The sequence below is a fragment of the Zootoca vivipara genome, chromosome 8, assembly GCF_963506605.1.
Source record: "Zootoca vivipara chromosome 8, rZooViv1.1, whole genome shotgun sequence".
NCBI classification, from domain to species: Eukaryota; Metazoa; Chordata; class Lepidosauria; order Squamata; family Lacertidae; genus Zootoca; species Zootoca vivipara.
In genome coordinates this window covers 32,337,957-32,356,391 of record NC_083283.1, presented here as the reverse complement: position 1 = coordinate 32,356,391, position 18,435 = coordinate 32,337,957, and the positions used below count along the sequence as shown (strand labels likewise).

At 40.9% G+C, this 18,435-nt stretch overlaps 1 protein-coding gene across 9 annotated transcripts in view; it reads right to left on the bottom strand.

The window, feature by feature from the left end:
• Nucleotides 1-18,435, bottom strand: part of EYA1 (EYA transcriptional coactivator and phosphatase 1) — an 84,487-nt gene that overhangs the window by 8,512 nt on the left and 57,540 nt on the right. For all 9 annotated transcript variants that reach the window (XM_035125088.2, XM_035125097.2, XM_035125086.2 and 6 more), the window contains 5 exons: nt 8,046-8,104; nt 7,689-7,849; nt 7,404-7,518; nt 6,225-6,346; nt 4,128-4,228 (listed from right to left, as the gene is read on the bottom strand). In XM_035125088.2, coding sequence (XP_034980979.1) covers nt 4,128-4,228; nt 6,225-6,346; nt 7,404-7,518; nt 7,689-7,849; nt 8,046-8,104 — 558 coding nt within the window. The remainder of the gene's footprint in view (nt 1-4,127; nt 4,229-6,224; nt 6,347-7,403; nt 7,519-7,688; nt 7,850-8,045; nt 8,105-18,435) is intronic.

The following is an 18,435-nucleotide window of genomic DNA, read 5'->3' as shown; positions in this document are numbered from 1 at the left end:
TTCTTTTAATCAATCAAAAGGGATGCCTTAAAAATAGTGCATTTGAAAGGATGCACATTCTCTTTTTCCGACAAGTTCGGTTTAAGATTGCAAAAATTTGGGCTGTTTGTTATTGTTATGTACATCTAGTTTTTTCAACACACTGCAACATGTATAATAATTTTTGTTATACATGGTGATATATGAAAAACCATCAGTTCCTCAAGCAACTGATTTATAGTTTTTGTCCACCTAAAAGTTGCTTTGTCCAGCCCATATTTTACCAGCTTCCTCGCAAAAATATTTTGTCAAAAGTCTTACTGAAATCAAGACACACTACAACCACAGCATTCCCCCGATAGATGTATACATCCTTTACATATAATGCTCATCCTCCACCCTTCCCATTTGTTCTATTCCTATGGACAGGTTATAACTCTCAATTTCTACATTCTAGTCATGAGTCTTATCCCACCCTGTTTCAGTAACACATATTAGTAATGCCTATTATTTACCACCCTGTATTAGCACAAATTTGTCTTGCTTGTTTCCCATGCTCTGTGCATTAGTACAGAGACAACTGAAACCACGAGTCATTCCCTCTAGCAGCTTCCTACTTGTAGTTTTCTGCCCTTTAGCTGGTAGAACCACATCAGTTTCCTGTCCATCAATGCTGCTATTATCCCTAGTGCCAGTTGGTCCCCTGTCGTCTGTAATATCTGTAAGTTTTTCGATGGTAAACTGTTTTCTGACACCAACTTAATAAACTGCACAGACAAGCCACTGTCATCAGAAACAGATCTGGAATACAGTATTTGATTGGTTGATCAGGCAGCAACTCACACAGAGAAAATGTGTTTTCTGGTGTTACACATTAAACTCTCCAAACAAACAAAACACAAAAAATGTACAATGCCATTTGTCAGTCTTATATACTGACAATTTTGAATGCTTGAGAATAACTGTGTCATACCATAACCACTTTTCCAGTTCATTTACTCCCTTACAAAGCAGGGGCGTACCCAGGATCAAAACTAAGGGGGGCAAGGGGCGGGGTCAAGGCACTGGAGGGGAGGGGCCACAACAGACGTTAAGGTGACAACAGATCATCTATCACGGCCGTCTTAAGCCCATCCAGCGCCGTGGCGGAAAGGTGCCTTTGCCGCCCCCTCCCTGCATGGGGGAGTGATGGGGGGGGGCTCTGAGAGAGAGCCGCACCTGAAAGTGCCGCCCGGCGCACGCTCCCTCTGCCCTTTCTGCCGAAGGTGCCTCACAAGTCTCCCGCTGGGAGGAAGGAGCTGGCCGAGACGCGGGAGATGTGAGGCGGCGCGGCCTGCGGGGCAAGCAGTCGGCCACTTGAACGCGCCCCTCCCAGCTCACAGCGCTGGAGCCCGGTCCTGCTCAGCCTTTGCCTGGCCACGCAGCAGCAGCTTCAGCCCCACTCTCACAGCTGCTGCTCTGGCGCCGCAGCAGGACAGGCACGTGCTCTCGTTCTTGGGATGGCGGGCTAGCCGGGCACACTGCGTGGCTCCCTCAGATGAAGTCACGCCACACACGCATGCACTGCTAGCGTCGTGCAGCATTCCTCCGCTGGGGGCGGGGGGGGAAGCAAAACGCAGCAGGGCGACAGCGGCTTGGCTGCGCTCTCTGGTTCCCCGCTGTGCTTGGCCTTGCCGGAGGGTGCAATGGGGAGCTGGAGGGAGGGTGCGGAATGCCGAACTCGCGCTCCACCGGGCTGTGCCCACCAGCCCCGCCGGCAGCGCCGCTCTCGCCCACGGCTGCGCCAGCCCTGCTTCCGGGGGGGGGGCTGCTTCCAGGGGGGCAGCTGCCCCCTCCTGCCCCCTGCCTACGCCCATGTCACAAAGGAATATCTAAAGGTGCACTCAGTGTTTTCAGCATCAAATCTGAGCTGGCATTAGGCAATGGAGATGAGACATAGCCAGCGAAGGAACTAGACATAGCCAGTGGAGGAGGAGCTGGCACTTGGGAGAAAGCTGCTTCGTTTATTTAACTGACAGCTGGTGGTTGGGATGGGAAACTGGTTTGACCACTTGAACCAAGGAACAACTGGGACTGTGTAAAATTAGTTTGCATAGTATGGAAAAGTAGCTCACTCCAAAAGTCAATTTCTCTTTTTTATTTTAGTTTCGGCTATTTGACCATTCAGACTGAAAGCTCAGTCTACGTTAGAAAGGAAGCATGAAGTTCTTTGGTTATATAACTGCAGTGGTGTGCCATAGATGTGTTAAAAAGGGTGCAGCACTGGCTCCAGCTTGCCTCTCCCTGCAACTCCGTGCCAGCTTAGGTCAACAAAACAGAGAAAGTGCATTTGCTGTGGTGGGCAAAGAGCCAGCACAGTTTGTTCTCTCCCCAAAAGAACAGGAAAAATTGGAGGAAAATCTCCTTGCTGGCAGATATGGGAGCAACAGAACCACAGGGTGTCCTTTATTATTCTGGGCTTGGGGCAAAGCCACAATTGAGACCTTTAAGTTAAAGGCATATAAATATAGCCACAGGGAGCTTGAAAAGTAGTATTTTTGAGGTGAGATAAGAATCTGAATGGTTGTAGACACAGGAAGATGTTTTTCTTAGGCACAAATACATATAGTTACAAAATTCCTTGTTAATATAATCCCATTGAATTCACGGTTGCTTTGCCAGGAGAAAATCTAGATGCTTCCTTCTGTCCTAAGCTGGAAATTCCTTCCGGCAACAAAGAACACATGAAAGGAATGCCTCCGGAGGATGTTTTGTACTATCTGTCCATTCCACAAATGTAAAAGTTTTGTGAAGGAAACTTCCAGAAACTGCTTATTTAGATTAGGCACTGATAAATGCACACAGTTCTTTTGGCAAAGGACTTTTTAATCACCAGCACATGGAATTTAGTGCTATTCATAAAAAATAAGGGCGGGGGACCTTTGGCTCTCTGGATGCTACTGAACTACAACTCCCATCATCCCTAACAATTGGCTGTGCTGGCTTGCACTGGTGTGAGTCAGAGTCTACCAACATTTGGAAAACCAAAACTTCCTCACCCCTGATACAGGATATAAAAATGAATCGAAATGTCGATATTTCTCTTACTTTTATATATTAGTTTTAAAATGTAATTCATTTAGGCAAGAAGGCTTAATAAATGAAAGTCATATATATGGCCCAAATGCACATGGTGTTCAGATAACACTCCCCACCTTCCCCTGACATTTTCTTATCTGTTAATTTTTGGGTTTTATTTGATCTTTCACACAATGTAAAAGGCACTACTAGAAATCCAGCAGAATCTAAGCACTCATTTCCATGTTAATTGCTTCCAGGGGGGGAAAAACAGATTGCAATCCTGCTAACCCAGAAAATAGTGAGAGTTTTGTACAGTAATTTCCCCATGATTTTCATGGATCACACCACCACTGCTCATGTGATGAAATTTAGGGCGGTATTCCAGAATACAGATCTTACCCAGTTTTCATGGGTGAACTGAAGCTCACATGCTTAAAAAGAGTGGCAAAATGTCTGTAACATCAGCTGTTGTGTCACATCATGCCCATTGTTATGAATGAAATTTGGGGTGACATGGTGGTATATCAACCTAAAAACCACAGTTCCGTATAACACAGGAAAACTAATGCAATAATCCTTAGTCCAGCTCTGGGCTCAAGGCATGAAATCCAGAGCTACAGCCACCCCAAGAGATGGCTGCCCAGTCACTACATGATTACCTCCAGCAGCAAAGATAGTGAAACTCGGAAAATTAGAATACTGTCGAAAAGTGCATTTATTTCAGTAATGCAACTTATTATTTTTTATTTTTATCTTTATTTTTACAAACACTTTCTTTTGGATATTCCACAGTAATAAAATAAATCGTTACAATAATAAAAAATAAACAAAAATAAACATCGCTATTACATTTCATTAATTAAATTCCATTTATAATTGACCCACCTAACGACAAATAATTACAATTACAACTAATTAAGGCTTGACATATCTTGCTTTGCATGTCATGCATCTATCTCATATATTGGTTTCACCTTTTAAGTTGCATTACTGAAATAAATGCACTTTTCGACAATATTCTAATTTTCCGAGTTTCACCTGCAATTCCAAGGAACATTGCTGTAGAAATGTAAACCTTGACTTATTACCTTCTTTGATCCTTGTTCTTCTTCCACACCATCTCCTATAACAACATATACTACTTTTCTTCCAAATCTTTGAATTATGCGCTCAAAACAGCTTTCTTTTCCTAAAAAAAAAAAGCATAAACCACCCAAGGTGGTGTAACCGAAACCATGTTGCATTTTGCTTTAAGAAACCAACTAGTGCAGCTAAAAACATTTTATATTATACCAACAACCCTATCCTGGCATTAGCTTATTTATTTTTTTGCATGAATGGTCACTGAAAATACCACAAGGCTCTGATGTAGCCTACACTTCAACTTATTTCCCTCCCCTGGCTTCTTACTTTTCTGGTATTTTAAGCCAATGCTGGTCAAATCCACCAATTCACCATGGATATTCACTAAGGTCCCTACTTCTGATTTTGCCAATTTCCTCCAGGGAAGGGACTCAGTGGCATGGCAAGGCTACTATTTCTTCATACACTATCAAAGTTACTGGTGTGCACCCATATGAATATTCAGAATTACTGAATAAAAAAAACAAACAGAGCTCATTTTGAGAAAAGAACTTGTGTATGTATGTGAATATGAAATGGCTAGTGTAGGTGCACCAGGGGCAAAATGAAATGAAATGAAACAGTCAGCAGAGCATGAGAATCTTATTCCCAGGGTTATGGGTTCGAGCCCCACTTTGGGCAAAAAGATCCTTACACTGCAGGGCGTTGAACCAGATGAATCTCATGGTCCCTTCCAACTCTTCAATTCTATGACTCTATGAATGGAATAAGGAAGGGTAATTGCACACACGGCTTTGAAGATAATTAGTTGGAACCAGAGTGCTCCTTCATCAAACAGAAAGGCTCCTTCTATTCACAGAAAGGGCTGAGATCTAGTGAAGGCTATCTCTGAAGGAAGGGATGTGAAGGCAGTTTTTGCCAATTCCCACTCTGTGCCACCTCTCATGCTGATCTAGAGGAACTCCCAACCTTACAAAACAGTTTTTCAGGGGACACATGACCCTACAGGGGAAGGAGAACTTGGTGATAAATCACCTCACCCCCTTCCTTCAGCAGGAGCACCCTGTGAGCAGAACTCATTCATAGGAACTCTGGATCCAAGCTTATGTTTCTGGGTAGAGACTGAGCAGTGACTGGATATAGGTGCATCTCTGTCAACCTAACTTTCTTCACAGGATTGTTGTAGAGATAGTTCAGCGGCAGAGCATCTGCTTTGCATACAGAAGGTTCCAGGTTCAATCCCTGGTACCTCCAGATAGGACTCATAATGTCCCCTTGTCTGAAACCCTTGACAGTGCCTGCCAGTCAGTGTAGACAATATTGAGCTCTTAGATAGACCAACAGACTAAGCATAAGGCGGCTTCCTGCATTCCTAAAATCAGAACAGTGAAGAACTTTGTACACAAAAAACACTATAAAAATGAATAATATTTTAAGGACATCGCCCAGAATGATGATATCTCTCTCTATACACAATGGTTAGTATCAAAAGAACTACATGATATTTCAGAATTATGTTCCTTTAATAGTAGCTCCCAAAGCCACAGGGAAAAGTTCTATTTTTTAAAAGGGGATTCACAGGGCAGTTTCGAGCATGGCAAATGAGCTTTCAAAGGGGAGGGGGGAATCAACAATCTCAGTGGGTGTAAACAAGTTCTTGGGCACACCTAAGGTAGCTCTTTGGATCCTGCCCTATATATAAAAATAGCTCATGGGAAGCAGTTCCAGAGTCTCCTTTTGACTTAGTATTTTAGTGGAGTAATGTACAGTTAAATAAACAAGTAGAATGTGGAATTGTTTATAAAGTTCTCCTTAAGCATTGAACTATGAGCAGAGATAGATTAGAAGCACACATCACAAAATGAGTGGCAGATGGAATAATAGGGCAGACTAAATGAGATTTTCAAAATTAACTTAATCAATGTTTCTTGTTACTAAGACTTAGTTTAATAATTAGAGCCCCAGGAAATTCTGAGAGATGCACAAGTCTGTTGCATGCATAAACAAAGCATGTGTTTCTGTATTAGTAAAGAGACACTTCTATCTCAATCATTGTGCCACCACATTTGAAACAGGGTTTGTAAGTTGTAAAAATAACTCACCTATTTTAGTTGCACTGTAAATATTTTCTATTGGAAATACTACACCTAAGCCATATAGCAAGACTTTTGCAAGAGCTGGAATAAGCTGAGTAGTCGTCACTAGAATATTCACACAATTTGTCCTAGAAGAAAGGGAACGTATCTTTCATAAACCAAACAAAGACTGCTATTTTACAAGCATTTTACTATCCTTGTTTAGAACCGGGGAAGGGAAAAGTAGGAGAGACAGACTGAACCATAGTTAGAAAACGTCCACAGGCAGAGGAACAGCATTTATATAGTACACCTGTTGTTGTTGAAGCTGTTGCTCTGCTGATGAAGCATGTCAGCGCTGGGACGCTGCACTGCCAGAGCAGCATAGACAGGTGCTGCTATATTAACAAGATTAAGGGCACAATCCTACACTGAAAATCTGCTGGCTGTGGAGCTAAAGGATTCAGTGGAAGCTGTGCTATGCCAGCAGAAATCCAGATCTTTCTCCACCATATGTACCACCTCCACCTACAGGACATTTCCACTGGCAAAGATATGCCATGGAATGGTTTGTGAAATCACACTTACCAGTATATAGAGTCAGAGATGCAATTTTGTTGTCTTCTTGCTCGGGGCAAGCAGTAATTGTTCCCAAGTTAGCAGCCAAATAACAAACTGCCCCTTTCACCCCACTGCCACTACCTATCTGCCTGCCTGCTCTCCTCCTTGCTGCAGATAGTCCTGCTGTGCCATGAGTGGGGAATCTTTGGCCTAAATGTTGCTGAACTATGTCTTCCATCAGCTTCAACCTACATGGGCCAATAGTCAAGAGTGATGGGAGTTGTAGTCCAAACACTTCCAGAAAGCCAAAGGTTCCCCATCCCTCTGCTGCACTACAATCACCTCCCTATTGCAGAACAAATACTATGTTGTGGAAAAGCAAAAGTGAAACTCTTAATATGCACTTTTAGGACAACATACAAAGATAGAAACCCATCAGATCATTCCAATTTAATTTCCATATTCCAGGGAGCTACAATTGGGATTAAAAGAGCAGCTTCCTGCTAATTACAAGCACAAGCTTTATGGGGGTGGGTGGGGTGGGAATGTATATTAGTGGTAAAGATACATGGTGTCATTAGCGGAAATGCCCTAATTTATATTTCATGTTACTATGTGTTGCTGCCCCAGCTTGAACCCACTTACCTAGAGTGAATTAGTGTGAGTGCTTTTAGTGCAAGTGTTAACCAAGAATCTGTAAGAGCTTCAATTTCTGCTCTAAGCTGCAACCATGCTTCTCTCTTTGCTGGACCCAGAAGACCTGCAGGGAGGAAAGGAGCAAGCACTGTAGTGTTTGCATTTCAGCTAAGATCACTTACCACATCTTACAGATCTATAAAGTGTGCAGCTCTAAGTAGCTGAGTAAACACAGCCATGTTGAAAAAGGTTCAGAAAGACTATTAAGCAGCATGCAGTATGACAGGCACTTGCCTCCAACATTATTTTTGTAGGTGTTGTAGATTTCTTTTACTCGTCTGTATCGAAAGGCCAGTTTTCTCATCCAGTCCACTCCTCCACGCACACCCGTTGCTAAGCATAAATTAGCGCTGGTAGCTGCTGCAGGGAAGCCATCTGTTCCGAAGTTATAGGTGCTGATTTAGTTGCAAGAAATTACAAAAAACAAAAAACAATAATCAGACTATTCCAGACCAAGAACAACTGAACATTACACGGGCAATTTAGCTGAGTTGCAAAAAGATCCAAAGGAACAACTGTACTAAAATTATTATTATGTATTTCAATATTTCCTTTTCAGTTGCCTTTTTATATAAATCAATATGGATTTACCTTAAGTCCTGGCCATTGTCATCTGATGAAACATCATCAATATGAACTTGGTCACATTCCTACAATGAAAGAAGGTTGCCACTATGTTTACTTTTATTTGACAATTGCAATACAATTTTTTGTGTGCCAGAGGGTTTAAAAAAACAACAAGCAAACCTGCAAAACCAACAGATTAATTTACTTTTTATCTTGCTGTAATGTAACAAGCATGCTCTATTTTTAGATGTTATTATTGTAGGAAAATACTTGCATGTTTAGAAAGTAAGGTAGTTGAAACAATTACCATGTTTAGTTCTGTACATGTTCTTATACCCTTTCAGGTACCTTCAGACTTCAATCTACTCAAAGCTGTTTCAGCCAGTGTATGTGCATAACTAAAACCAGACATTTTGGTAAATGTAACATATTAGAAAAATTAAACCTGATGCTAACCACCAATGAAATTATGACCTCTGATTGCTGTTGAGCCACACACCAACACAGCCTGAGGCCAATGTTTCAGAATACTGCAGACTAAAAAAAATCTGTTACTTGTTTTCCATTCACTTGAGAATTGTGAGCTTCTTTCTCCTGGCTACCCAATCTATTCTTAAAACATGGAATTAGTAAATCCAGAGTGCTGCGGGAACACTTTAAAAATCTACAAACTAACTCTTTCCTTCCTTGAAACCTCTGCACACAAATTAAGCCCCATACCTTTATATGTAGGTTTATCTGCCTGAAAATTGCCACATGAGTGCATTCCATTTGCTTCAACATTGGGCAGGAAAACATCAATTGCTATGTAAAAATTTGGCACTTGGTGAGTAAATAAAACACCTTCCAAAACAGCACTTTCATTTGAATCTAAGCTCTATTTCTCAGATATTTAAACAATTGTCATTGACCTCTCTTAAAGAAGTGAAGGCCAATAGCAAAGATGGTCCATTTTTAAAAAGAACTAATACATTGGAGCCACGTATTTTTGTGTTGCTGGTTCCCTCTGAACAAATTTCTCTCTCTCTCTCTGTGGACTTGGGAGGGAGGGAGGGGAGATAGAAGTGGAAAGAAATTCAAAACAGCTGTTCCCTAACAGAATTAAAATCATGACCCTTAACCCCTGTTCTAAAACATCTATTTTCCAGCCAACCCTCTCCCAGCAAGCAGTGAGCTCCAAGGAGGAAAAGACTTTGACCTCATAACCTTCTTCTCCTCTCCTGAGGTCAACAACCTCTGATAAGAAAAAAGGGGGGAAAGTCTATGTGGCCTCACATGATGGCTGAGTCTGAGTCTTTTGAACACATATTGCCTTTTGAGAATATAGCACAGAACAGTGGAACACAGCACTGGCACCAGTGTGTGTGTGTGTGTGTGTGTGTGTGTGTGTGTGTGTGTGTGTGTGTGTTAGAGGGAGTATGCAGAGGAGCTGGAAGCATTAAATATTATTGTTCAATGCAAGTTTGCTGGAAGTTTAGAATGCATACTGCCGGCAGCACAGAGTTAGGTTCACACTACAGTAAAATAATGGTTGAAAAAAGATTAATTGAATGGCAAACATTTTTCATATATAAGTTGTTTTTACAACTCTCTGGATTTATCCTTATTAACATTAAAACTGTCTTACCATATTTATTTTAAATATGAAAATCAGGAGCAATGCATAAAGGGAAGCACAGAAAATCCATTGCTCATGGCAAATCATAGAGATACATGCCATCAACATGGTGCTGAACCAAGATTTTATTGCAGGCATTTGCAGCAGCAATAAAATTAATGTGCACCAGTCTGAGGAGAACCAATTAACATATGTTGAATAACTTCACCTGTGTGCACACCTACACATTTATGTGCATGCATGTACACACATCTATGGAGTTTGGTTACTCAGTATTTTTACATAGATGTTTGCAAGCAGAATAGTTTTTCATGGAAAGGACAATAACACACTATGATTTATTTAAACTCTGGGAAAGCTGAAAGAAGGGCAAGAGTTAACAAGAGCAGAGCTGCTTCCATCTGTTTCACAGTTTTTAGCTGCCTGGTGAAAAGGAATAATAGTATTCCTTATGAGGGGTTATGAGAGTCTGGAACATAAGCAAAATATTGGGTTAGAGCCAAAGCTGCTTCCCTTCACTTGGATCCAGCAGCTCTTCCAAGACCCAAAATTGGATGGAGCAGATTTTTGGGTGTGGTGTGGGCTCCAGCGGGAGTCAGGATCTGAGTGTGCCATGTTCTGTTAGTTGCCATTCTCCTCTCTACTCCACTAACCAACCGTCACAGCTAGCTAAGAGGATTAAAAATATATATGACTACCTAGGGATAATAGGATGATGATGATGATGATTACAATTGTACCTTGGAAGTCAAAGGGAATCTGTTCTGGAGGTCTGTTACTTTCAAAATGTTCAGAAACCAAAGCGCGACCAAAGCAATCGAAAGCTGTGGAAGCCCCGTCAGACATTTGGGTTCCAAAGAATGTTCGCAAACTGGAACACCGACTTCTGGGTTTGCGGCGTTCGGGAGCCAAAACGTCCAAGTACCAAGGCATTCAGGATCCAAGGTATGGCTGTATTACTATTATTCAAACTCTGAAGTTTACAATCTGAAACAAGGAAGCCAAAATGGATCCCTTTTCAATCACTGGAATGAATTACTGAGAGATTCTATTGGCTTGCTTATGACAGCCTATGATTTTTTTTTGCTTGGACTTGAACCCTGATCTTCTAGGTCCTCTTGCAATACTATGGTCTCTGAACAAGCACATAAAGATAAAATGCACTTTCTAAAGCCTGGCAATAATCCACACAACTAGGCTGTAACATCTCCCAACATTTTACCACTTTTGGAAAGTGAGACTTTTTTAAAAAAAAAATTTTTTTAAAAAAAATTGATACTTTTTCAGGCGTTGAGTAGGAAAAAGACTAGTGGGGCAGATTAGAAGCAGAATGTTTTGGATAGGAGAGCGGGAAGGATATTGATGGTGAAAAAGGAACTGTAGGAAAAGCAAATCAGAACAAAAACAGCCAGAAAAGATGGAGAGAGGTAAAACCAAGAAAAGAATAAAAGAGAAGTGGAGAAAATGAAAAGAGGCACCATGACCAGCTCAGTGGATGAAGCGGGGGTGGGTGGTGGGTGGGAGGTAAACAAAAGATAAAAGGCTGACAGGTTCTATTTTAAATGGCACTGCAAAGATATAAAATCTATAGGTAAATCCCAGGTTTTTGAAAGAGAAAAATTATTTAACTGCTGGGAGAGATGAAAAATAAAAAATAAACAATCAAAAAGCAAATTCAGCTGATAGAATCCAATCCAATTACCCTCTAATTCTTAATGAATCTATTGTGCCTATTCTCTAAACATCCTGTGTTTGTTTTTGCCTTTTGGGGATTTTTGATCTAAGGAGGAGGCATTCAAAGCATTGTTCAGTGTAGGTTAGGTATAATTAAGTGTTAACAGGTTTACAAGACTTAACTTCTGAAAGCTTTAATTTGCTGAATTGGGACAATTGGGTTTTGAGTCAAATGAACTTCAGTGGAATGACTGACAGCCTGTCAATCTCTTCTCTTCACTGCTACACTTCTGAAAATTCTGATGTACTGACAACTTCAAAGACTCACAGAAAATAAATAAGAAAGAATTGCAATGGATAACAAATGAGGTTTTAAGATACCGGTATGTATCCTGCATAGATATATACAAATAACACATGTGCTTTATTTATAATTGCAACAGGTCAGAACATTGTAATAATGTAAAAAAAAAAATTAGAGCTCTAAATCCAAACATTTTAATCTCTATGAAATTTCCACAAGAAATACAATTGTCTCTGATTTGTATGTACGACTTACATGCCTTCCAATCCATGCACTTTTTTTTAAGATTCTTTATCTATGAACTGATTTTAAGTAGAATAGTTGAACAATTCTTATAATAGTTTTTAATTTCTTATTAACTATGCTTATTATTATCTTATTAACTTGGACAGATCAGACAATTAGATTTCCCAACTCTTGCTTTCAACCAATTGAAATAAATGCTTTCAAGTTGTGGCAAGTTGGTAGCTGGACATGAGTCTGTACGCAAACATTAAACTGAGACCATTTTGCCTATACTTACATTATTTTGGTTCTTTCTATCATTTTTCAAGGTGCACAAGTGACATGATAACATAAAATACATTTTATTCAGTATACTGCAGTAAAATCAAAGGAAAAAAAACCCTGTAACAATGGCTCTTAACTTTGCCAAAAGCATGTCTGCTGCAATGATGTAATGGCTCCACTTTCCAAAAATTAAAAAAGTAAAATCAAGTAATTCGTAGCCTCGATGAGCAGTGTGTGCAAGGCTTTGGACAAGTTTGCACATAATGAAAAGGGACAATATGAATAACTTTACAAATATATCCTCTGAGAATGTGAAAGCATTAGAGGCCAGAGTTCCAAACCTGCTGATTACAGCTAAAATACACTTCCATGTTTGCTTAATCTTCCTAATTTACCGTGAGAAAACTAACACCATGCTGTCAACTAATTGTTTCAGTGATTTGCTTTACAAAATGAGCTGAGAAAAAAACAAAAACAAAACTCCTTCAGAGCTAGCTCTTTTCCTTTTGCCTTTACATCAGGGTGTCCTTTGAGACTGGCTGGATGTTGGCCAACTCACAGGAAATGATCAGTGGATTCTCTGTTCCCCTTGTATCTGTCATTATGCAATTATCCCCACTGCTTCACTTTTTTCCCTACTGAACGAACAGTAGAGAAAATTGGTCCAAATATGTGTGAGAACAAGCCGTTGAAGGTTGAAACCTATATTTATATGTGCGTGCATTTATTTTGTTGAAAAGAAAAATACAGCATGTTTGTTCCAACAATATTCTTCCCCTCTTCATATGCTGCAGTTTATTAGACCTAAGAAAGCACAAACTTCAAGAAACCTGTGTACCTTGACATTCCCAACTGAAGCAACACTTAAGCATATGCTTAAGCATTTATCCCTCCTCCTCCTCCTCCTCTCTGGCCCTCTCTGTTTTTTATCTCACTACTGTCAACCTTTAGATGGTGAAACCCTCAGAACAGTTATAGGGATACAAATATGGCTCCATAAATAATCATAATCACAAAATGCAAACAACTTTATTTTGGAACTGATAGAACTGTCTACATGTTTCAGTGTAGCATTTGTCTTTGATGAAGCACTTAAATTTTAAAGCCTATTCATGGAATACCAAAGTATCAAAGCCCTGCACCTGCAGGGAATTCCTACACAAAACTATGAAGGAAAGGATCCCATCTGTACATGGAAGGTTTCAAACCATGTGAAGAATATTCCCTGCTTGCCCAAGGAAAACAATAGACTTATTGCCCATGTTTCAGAGCCCTATCAGAGTTGTTGGCGTGGGGCTTTCACTATGATCCGTCAATGAATGTGCACTTATTACCTGTGTAGTGGACCCAATCCTGATATCTTCTTTGTGTTTGTGCTTCTGAGCATGGAAATGTGAGGGGGTTGCTCCTCCTCCATTTCTTGTATAGGGCAATATAATATCTTTTCCTTAGAGCATCCATTGCTATTTTGTTCAGTGCCTACTTATCACCGGCTCACAATCTCCTCCTCTTCTTCCTCCTCTCATGAAATGAATGAAACCACTGCCTCCATGCCCAAAGTAATTTGTTAATATACCCTTTCCCCCCCTTTTAATACGTAGTCATAAAGTAAGCCATTAAGCATTTGAGAAATATAAGACATACCCTGAAAATAAGCCATACTTCCGCGCCACGGAAACCAACCCCCACAGGCACCTCCACTCACAGAGTCACTCCATGCGGCCGGCACTGCAGGGGCACGATCAACTGTGAAGTGGCACTCCAAGAGCGCCGTTTAACAGCTGATCGCACTCCCCCCTTGTTGGCTGCATCCCGTGCTCCGCCTTCTCGTCCACCGCCGTCCCTGACACCTCCATGCTTGCCGCCACCGCTGGGCTCACTGCTTCTTCCTTGCCTGGCCAGGCCAAGAAGCTTGGAGCGCCCTGCAGCGGCGGGCGGAGCGCCTGAGCCAGCGGCCTCCGCCTGGCCCGGCCAAGGACGCCTGCCGCCCCGCCACCCGGAACCGGTTGCTGCTGCAGCACAGAGCACTCAAGAGAGCCCAGCAGTGCCCTGAGCCAGCTCCCTGAGCCGTAAAAACCATACCGGTAATAAAAAAATAAGACACCCCACCGAAAGTAAGCCACCCTGTGTTTTTTTAGGAAAAAAGTTATAAGACGGTGTCTTAAAAAAGGGAAAACACGGTATATAGGTATTAATTTACATAAAGAAATGAATATCCTTGGAGGATGTGCCAATGAAGAGCCTTAAGGATATTGCCTCCTTTTCGCATTCTGTCTGCCATAAAAAGTAACTGTTTGGGAAACCTGCTGGTTTATTTCCCTTCTGGCTCTGTACTCCCCTCCCCAGAGAAGCCAGTGCGGAATGTTCATGAGAACACTGTTAAATGCTGTAGACAGCAACATGGTTAGGACCTTGGAGCAACTCCCCATCATTGCTCACTTGCCATCTGGCATGTGGGATAGGTAGGATATTACATTTTTATTCTAGACTATCATAGTACATATAAAATGCAGTTGTTTTATGAGAGGCAACTAAATTGAACTAATTACTAACCTGTCATGTGTCCATTAATTTCAGTTGGTTTACTTTGAGTATGAATTAGTTGGAAATTGTGGAGTATAGTTAGTCGTGTTGGGTGTAGTGCCATAACGAAAGATGTATTTATTAGGAAGGATGGAAGTAGTGAACCAACTGAAGACTTATTTATCAGGCAGTTGCTGCATTTTGTAAATAGTTATTTGATGGTGTTTGTGTTTTGTTATTGATAGCTGGAATGTATGGTTTTATTGATTTTACAGGTACTGTACCCCTCCTCGGGATTATTTTATTACTTATAACCGGATAGCAAATTTCATAAATAAGCAAACTTTTTTTGACATCTGTTTAGCAAAACCAATTAGAAAAAGGTAGAATAAGGTAGCTAAAATTGACTTATTTTGCATTTAAATTTCTAGTTCTTATTAGTGCTGATGCAGCATCCATTTGCAGAAATAGGCCTTTTTATGTGCAAAAGCCATTCCAAAATAACTGGAAAATTATTTTTAATTGTACCTCCTTCGTCTGTATTCGGGACCACTGCTGGCTTCCTGTTAGTTACTAACAATAAAAGTTTAAGTGCTTCTGCCTAACCCATCACCAGAAAATTCCTGTTAACATATGACATAAATCCATGTGAAAAAGGAGAGACTACAGTTCGCAGGTTCTCAATACTAGCCCTCAATTGGCAGAACCTGTCATCCCTGTCTGGTCTGCACTTTGTGACCTGGAGATTTCCTCGACTTTCCCACAATAATTATTCTGTGCAAAAGGTAGGAAGAAAGGTGCAGATTACCTGTGGGACAGGCACAAGATATAGAGAACAAAGAGAGCTCTTGAAATCCATTTCATTCCATCTGACAATTTGTGGATTAACAGTTAAGGAATTAAAACTGACCTTGAAAAGTTTCAAAATACTTCCAGTTAAATTCAGTGTAATGAACCTACACAATTTACATTCATACTACAATGCCTGTTAATGAAAGGCTAAGACAAAAATTAAAGTACATGAAAAGGCCTGACTTTTTATGTAGTAAAGGGCAGGATTTTCCTTTGCAAACTGAATGCACGCAGAATTGCTTCATTTACATGGGGGCAAGCAGTTTGGATCAAAATCTTATTTTAGTTTTGTACAAAATGTGGTACATTATATTAATGATAATATCCATATTTCACACACGTCTTTGCAATTTTACCATTTCAAGATTTTTGTTCCATTAGAAAAAGAATACATGCATGAAAAGCAAGATTTTTGACCAAATTATTAATGACTTTAGGGATATGACACGTTATAATTCCCAGCATCTCCTGAGCTACTTAAACTGAAGCCATGATTGATATACAGATTGTTATCATAATCTGCATGACATTTTGATTAACCCAGCAGATGCCAAACTATAGTTAGTAGGAATGCTATACCTTTTCTTCAATATATTTCTTGCTAAATTATTCAGCCAAAATCAGCCCCCCCCAAAAAAAAACCCCATATGTGAGCCTTAAATACTCTATCCATCATGCTAAATTCCTAAGCATGTAGAGTATGTACTTTACAGTTGACACATATTTTTAGATGTGTACAATGCCCACTATTGCATTGCTCTGTCCAAAGAACCATCTCTTAGAACCGGATGGTGAAGTTCAAGTTCAGGGATCAAATGCATCGCTTCAGGCCTCTTGGGCTCTTGCCAGGCAAACGCCTCACTGGTGCTGCTCCATGCCTAGGGTTAGCTAGAATGTGTTTTCCACAAGGGAATGTAGTCCTTGGGCTGCAAAAGATGGTCCACCCATCTCCCTTTGAACAAGGTCTTTGATTGATGGGTTTTGACATATAAATGATCAGAGCCATAGCTGATGGTAAGCTGAAGTAAGCTTGGTAGTACAATAGCTTTGTAAATAAGCACTTTGGTTTCCCTGCAAATGTCCTGGTCCTCAAACACTCTGCACTTCAATTGGGAGAAAGCCGCACTCGCAGAGCTCAGGCGATGCTGGATTTTGGCATCAATGTTAGCCCTTGGTGGAAAGGTAACCGCCTAGATAGGAGAAGCGATCAACATTTTTCAACGTTGCACCACTAAGTTGGATTTGTGGAGCTGCAGAGGGGTTGTTTTGTACTTGTTGGTGTAGCACTTTGGTTTTTTGGATGTTGAATGTTTCGTAAACTTCTGCAAAGATATTTAGGATGGTTTGGAGGTCATCCTCTGAGCGTGCACACACTACGTTGTCATCAGCATACTAAAGCTCTATGACGGAAGTTACGGTATCTTTACTTTTTGCTTTCAGCCTGATCAGATTGAAGAGCTTTCCATCTGTTCAATATATGATTTCTACTCCGGTGGGGAGTTTCCCGTCGACAAAGTGTAGGATCATGGCAATGAAAATAATCTCAGGACGCAAGGGAGAAACGTGTTAAGAGGAAGGCACGCTTGGCAAATCCACACCGTGATCAACTCCCACCTGGAAACCAATGTCCCCACTGTGGAAGGACGTGAATTTTGGCCCCCTATTTTGGGGGCCTCAAAATTTAGAAAATAGGGGGATTGAGCTTTCGGGGAGGATTATTTGGGGGAATGCCGAAAATCGCTCACCCGCAGAATGCAGCACACAACCGCTCACGCCGCTTTTCGGCATCTCCCCCCCCTCCCAACAATCAAGGGCCATTCGCCGCTTAAAAACTCAGCCTCGCACTTCATTCTGGTTGTGGTGGGGAGAGATTGAATGACTGGTTCCCCATGTCCCCTGACAGAGACCCCCAGCGATTTTCATGTGCCCCTCTGAGTCATGCAATCTGAGACCAGAGCTGGTGGCTGGAGAAAGCAAGAACCTGTGGTGTGAAGTTGTGATGAAGCTTCAGGTAGGCAGCAGAGTCCATCACCGAATAGCTTCAAGCAGAGGTCTGACCAAAGGGTGAATTTCAGCAAGCAGTCCATGAAGCATCTGGACTAACATAGAAGTCAAAAGAAGCAGGAAGAACTTGAGGCAGAAGAGATCTATTGTACAGCATCTGTTCCTAGTTGTAAGCAATTGACTGGAGTGAAAGTCAGAGAAATCTGGCCAGAGGGATAGGCTACTGAGAGCTTATTTGGCTTGAGAAGACTTTTAAATACCAGGCACTGTAACTAAATGTATTGAATCCTGCTTAATTCAGAACTGTACACTTAAGCAAGCAATCTTATTCTGCCATCTGAAAAGCAACACATTATTTCTTTATGTAAATAATTCCCTTAACATCTCTCTCTCTCTCTCTCTCTCTCTCTCTCTCTCTCTCTCTCTCTCTCTCTCTCTCTCTCTGTGTGTGTGTGTGTGTGTAAAAACTTGTCTTTAGGAACCAAACTACTGGGCTTCTCTTACAGAAGTAGGGGCTGTTTGGTGGCAAAAGTTAAAGGTTTTATAGACAGTGCAAAAAACAACAAAGAGTCTTGCGGCATCTTAAAGACTAACAAATGTATTATGGCATTGGCATAAACTTTTGTGGAAGCTTATGCCATAATAATAAATGTCTTACTCTTTAAGATGCCGCAAGGCTGCTGTTTTTCTGGGGGGGGGGCACTGCTACTTCTCTGGAAATAGTTAATGCAACATTCCTTAACTGTGACATCTATCTGAGAACTTCATTATACACTATGGTAGGAAGTTCCATAGAGTCAGGTCTCAAAGGCATTTCAAAGGGAAAATAGGAAATCTATTATTTTCATCACATTTTGTGATTGTGCACTCTACATAATCTACCCAAATTGGCTGTATTTGTTTTATTCATTTTTTCCAAGCAATATTTA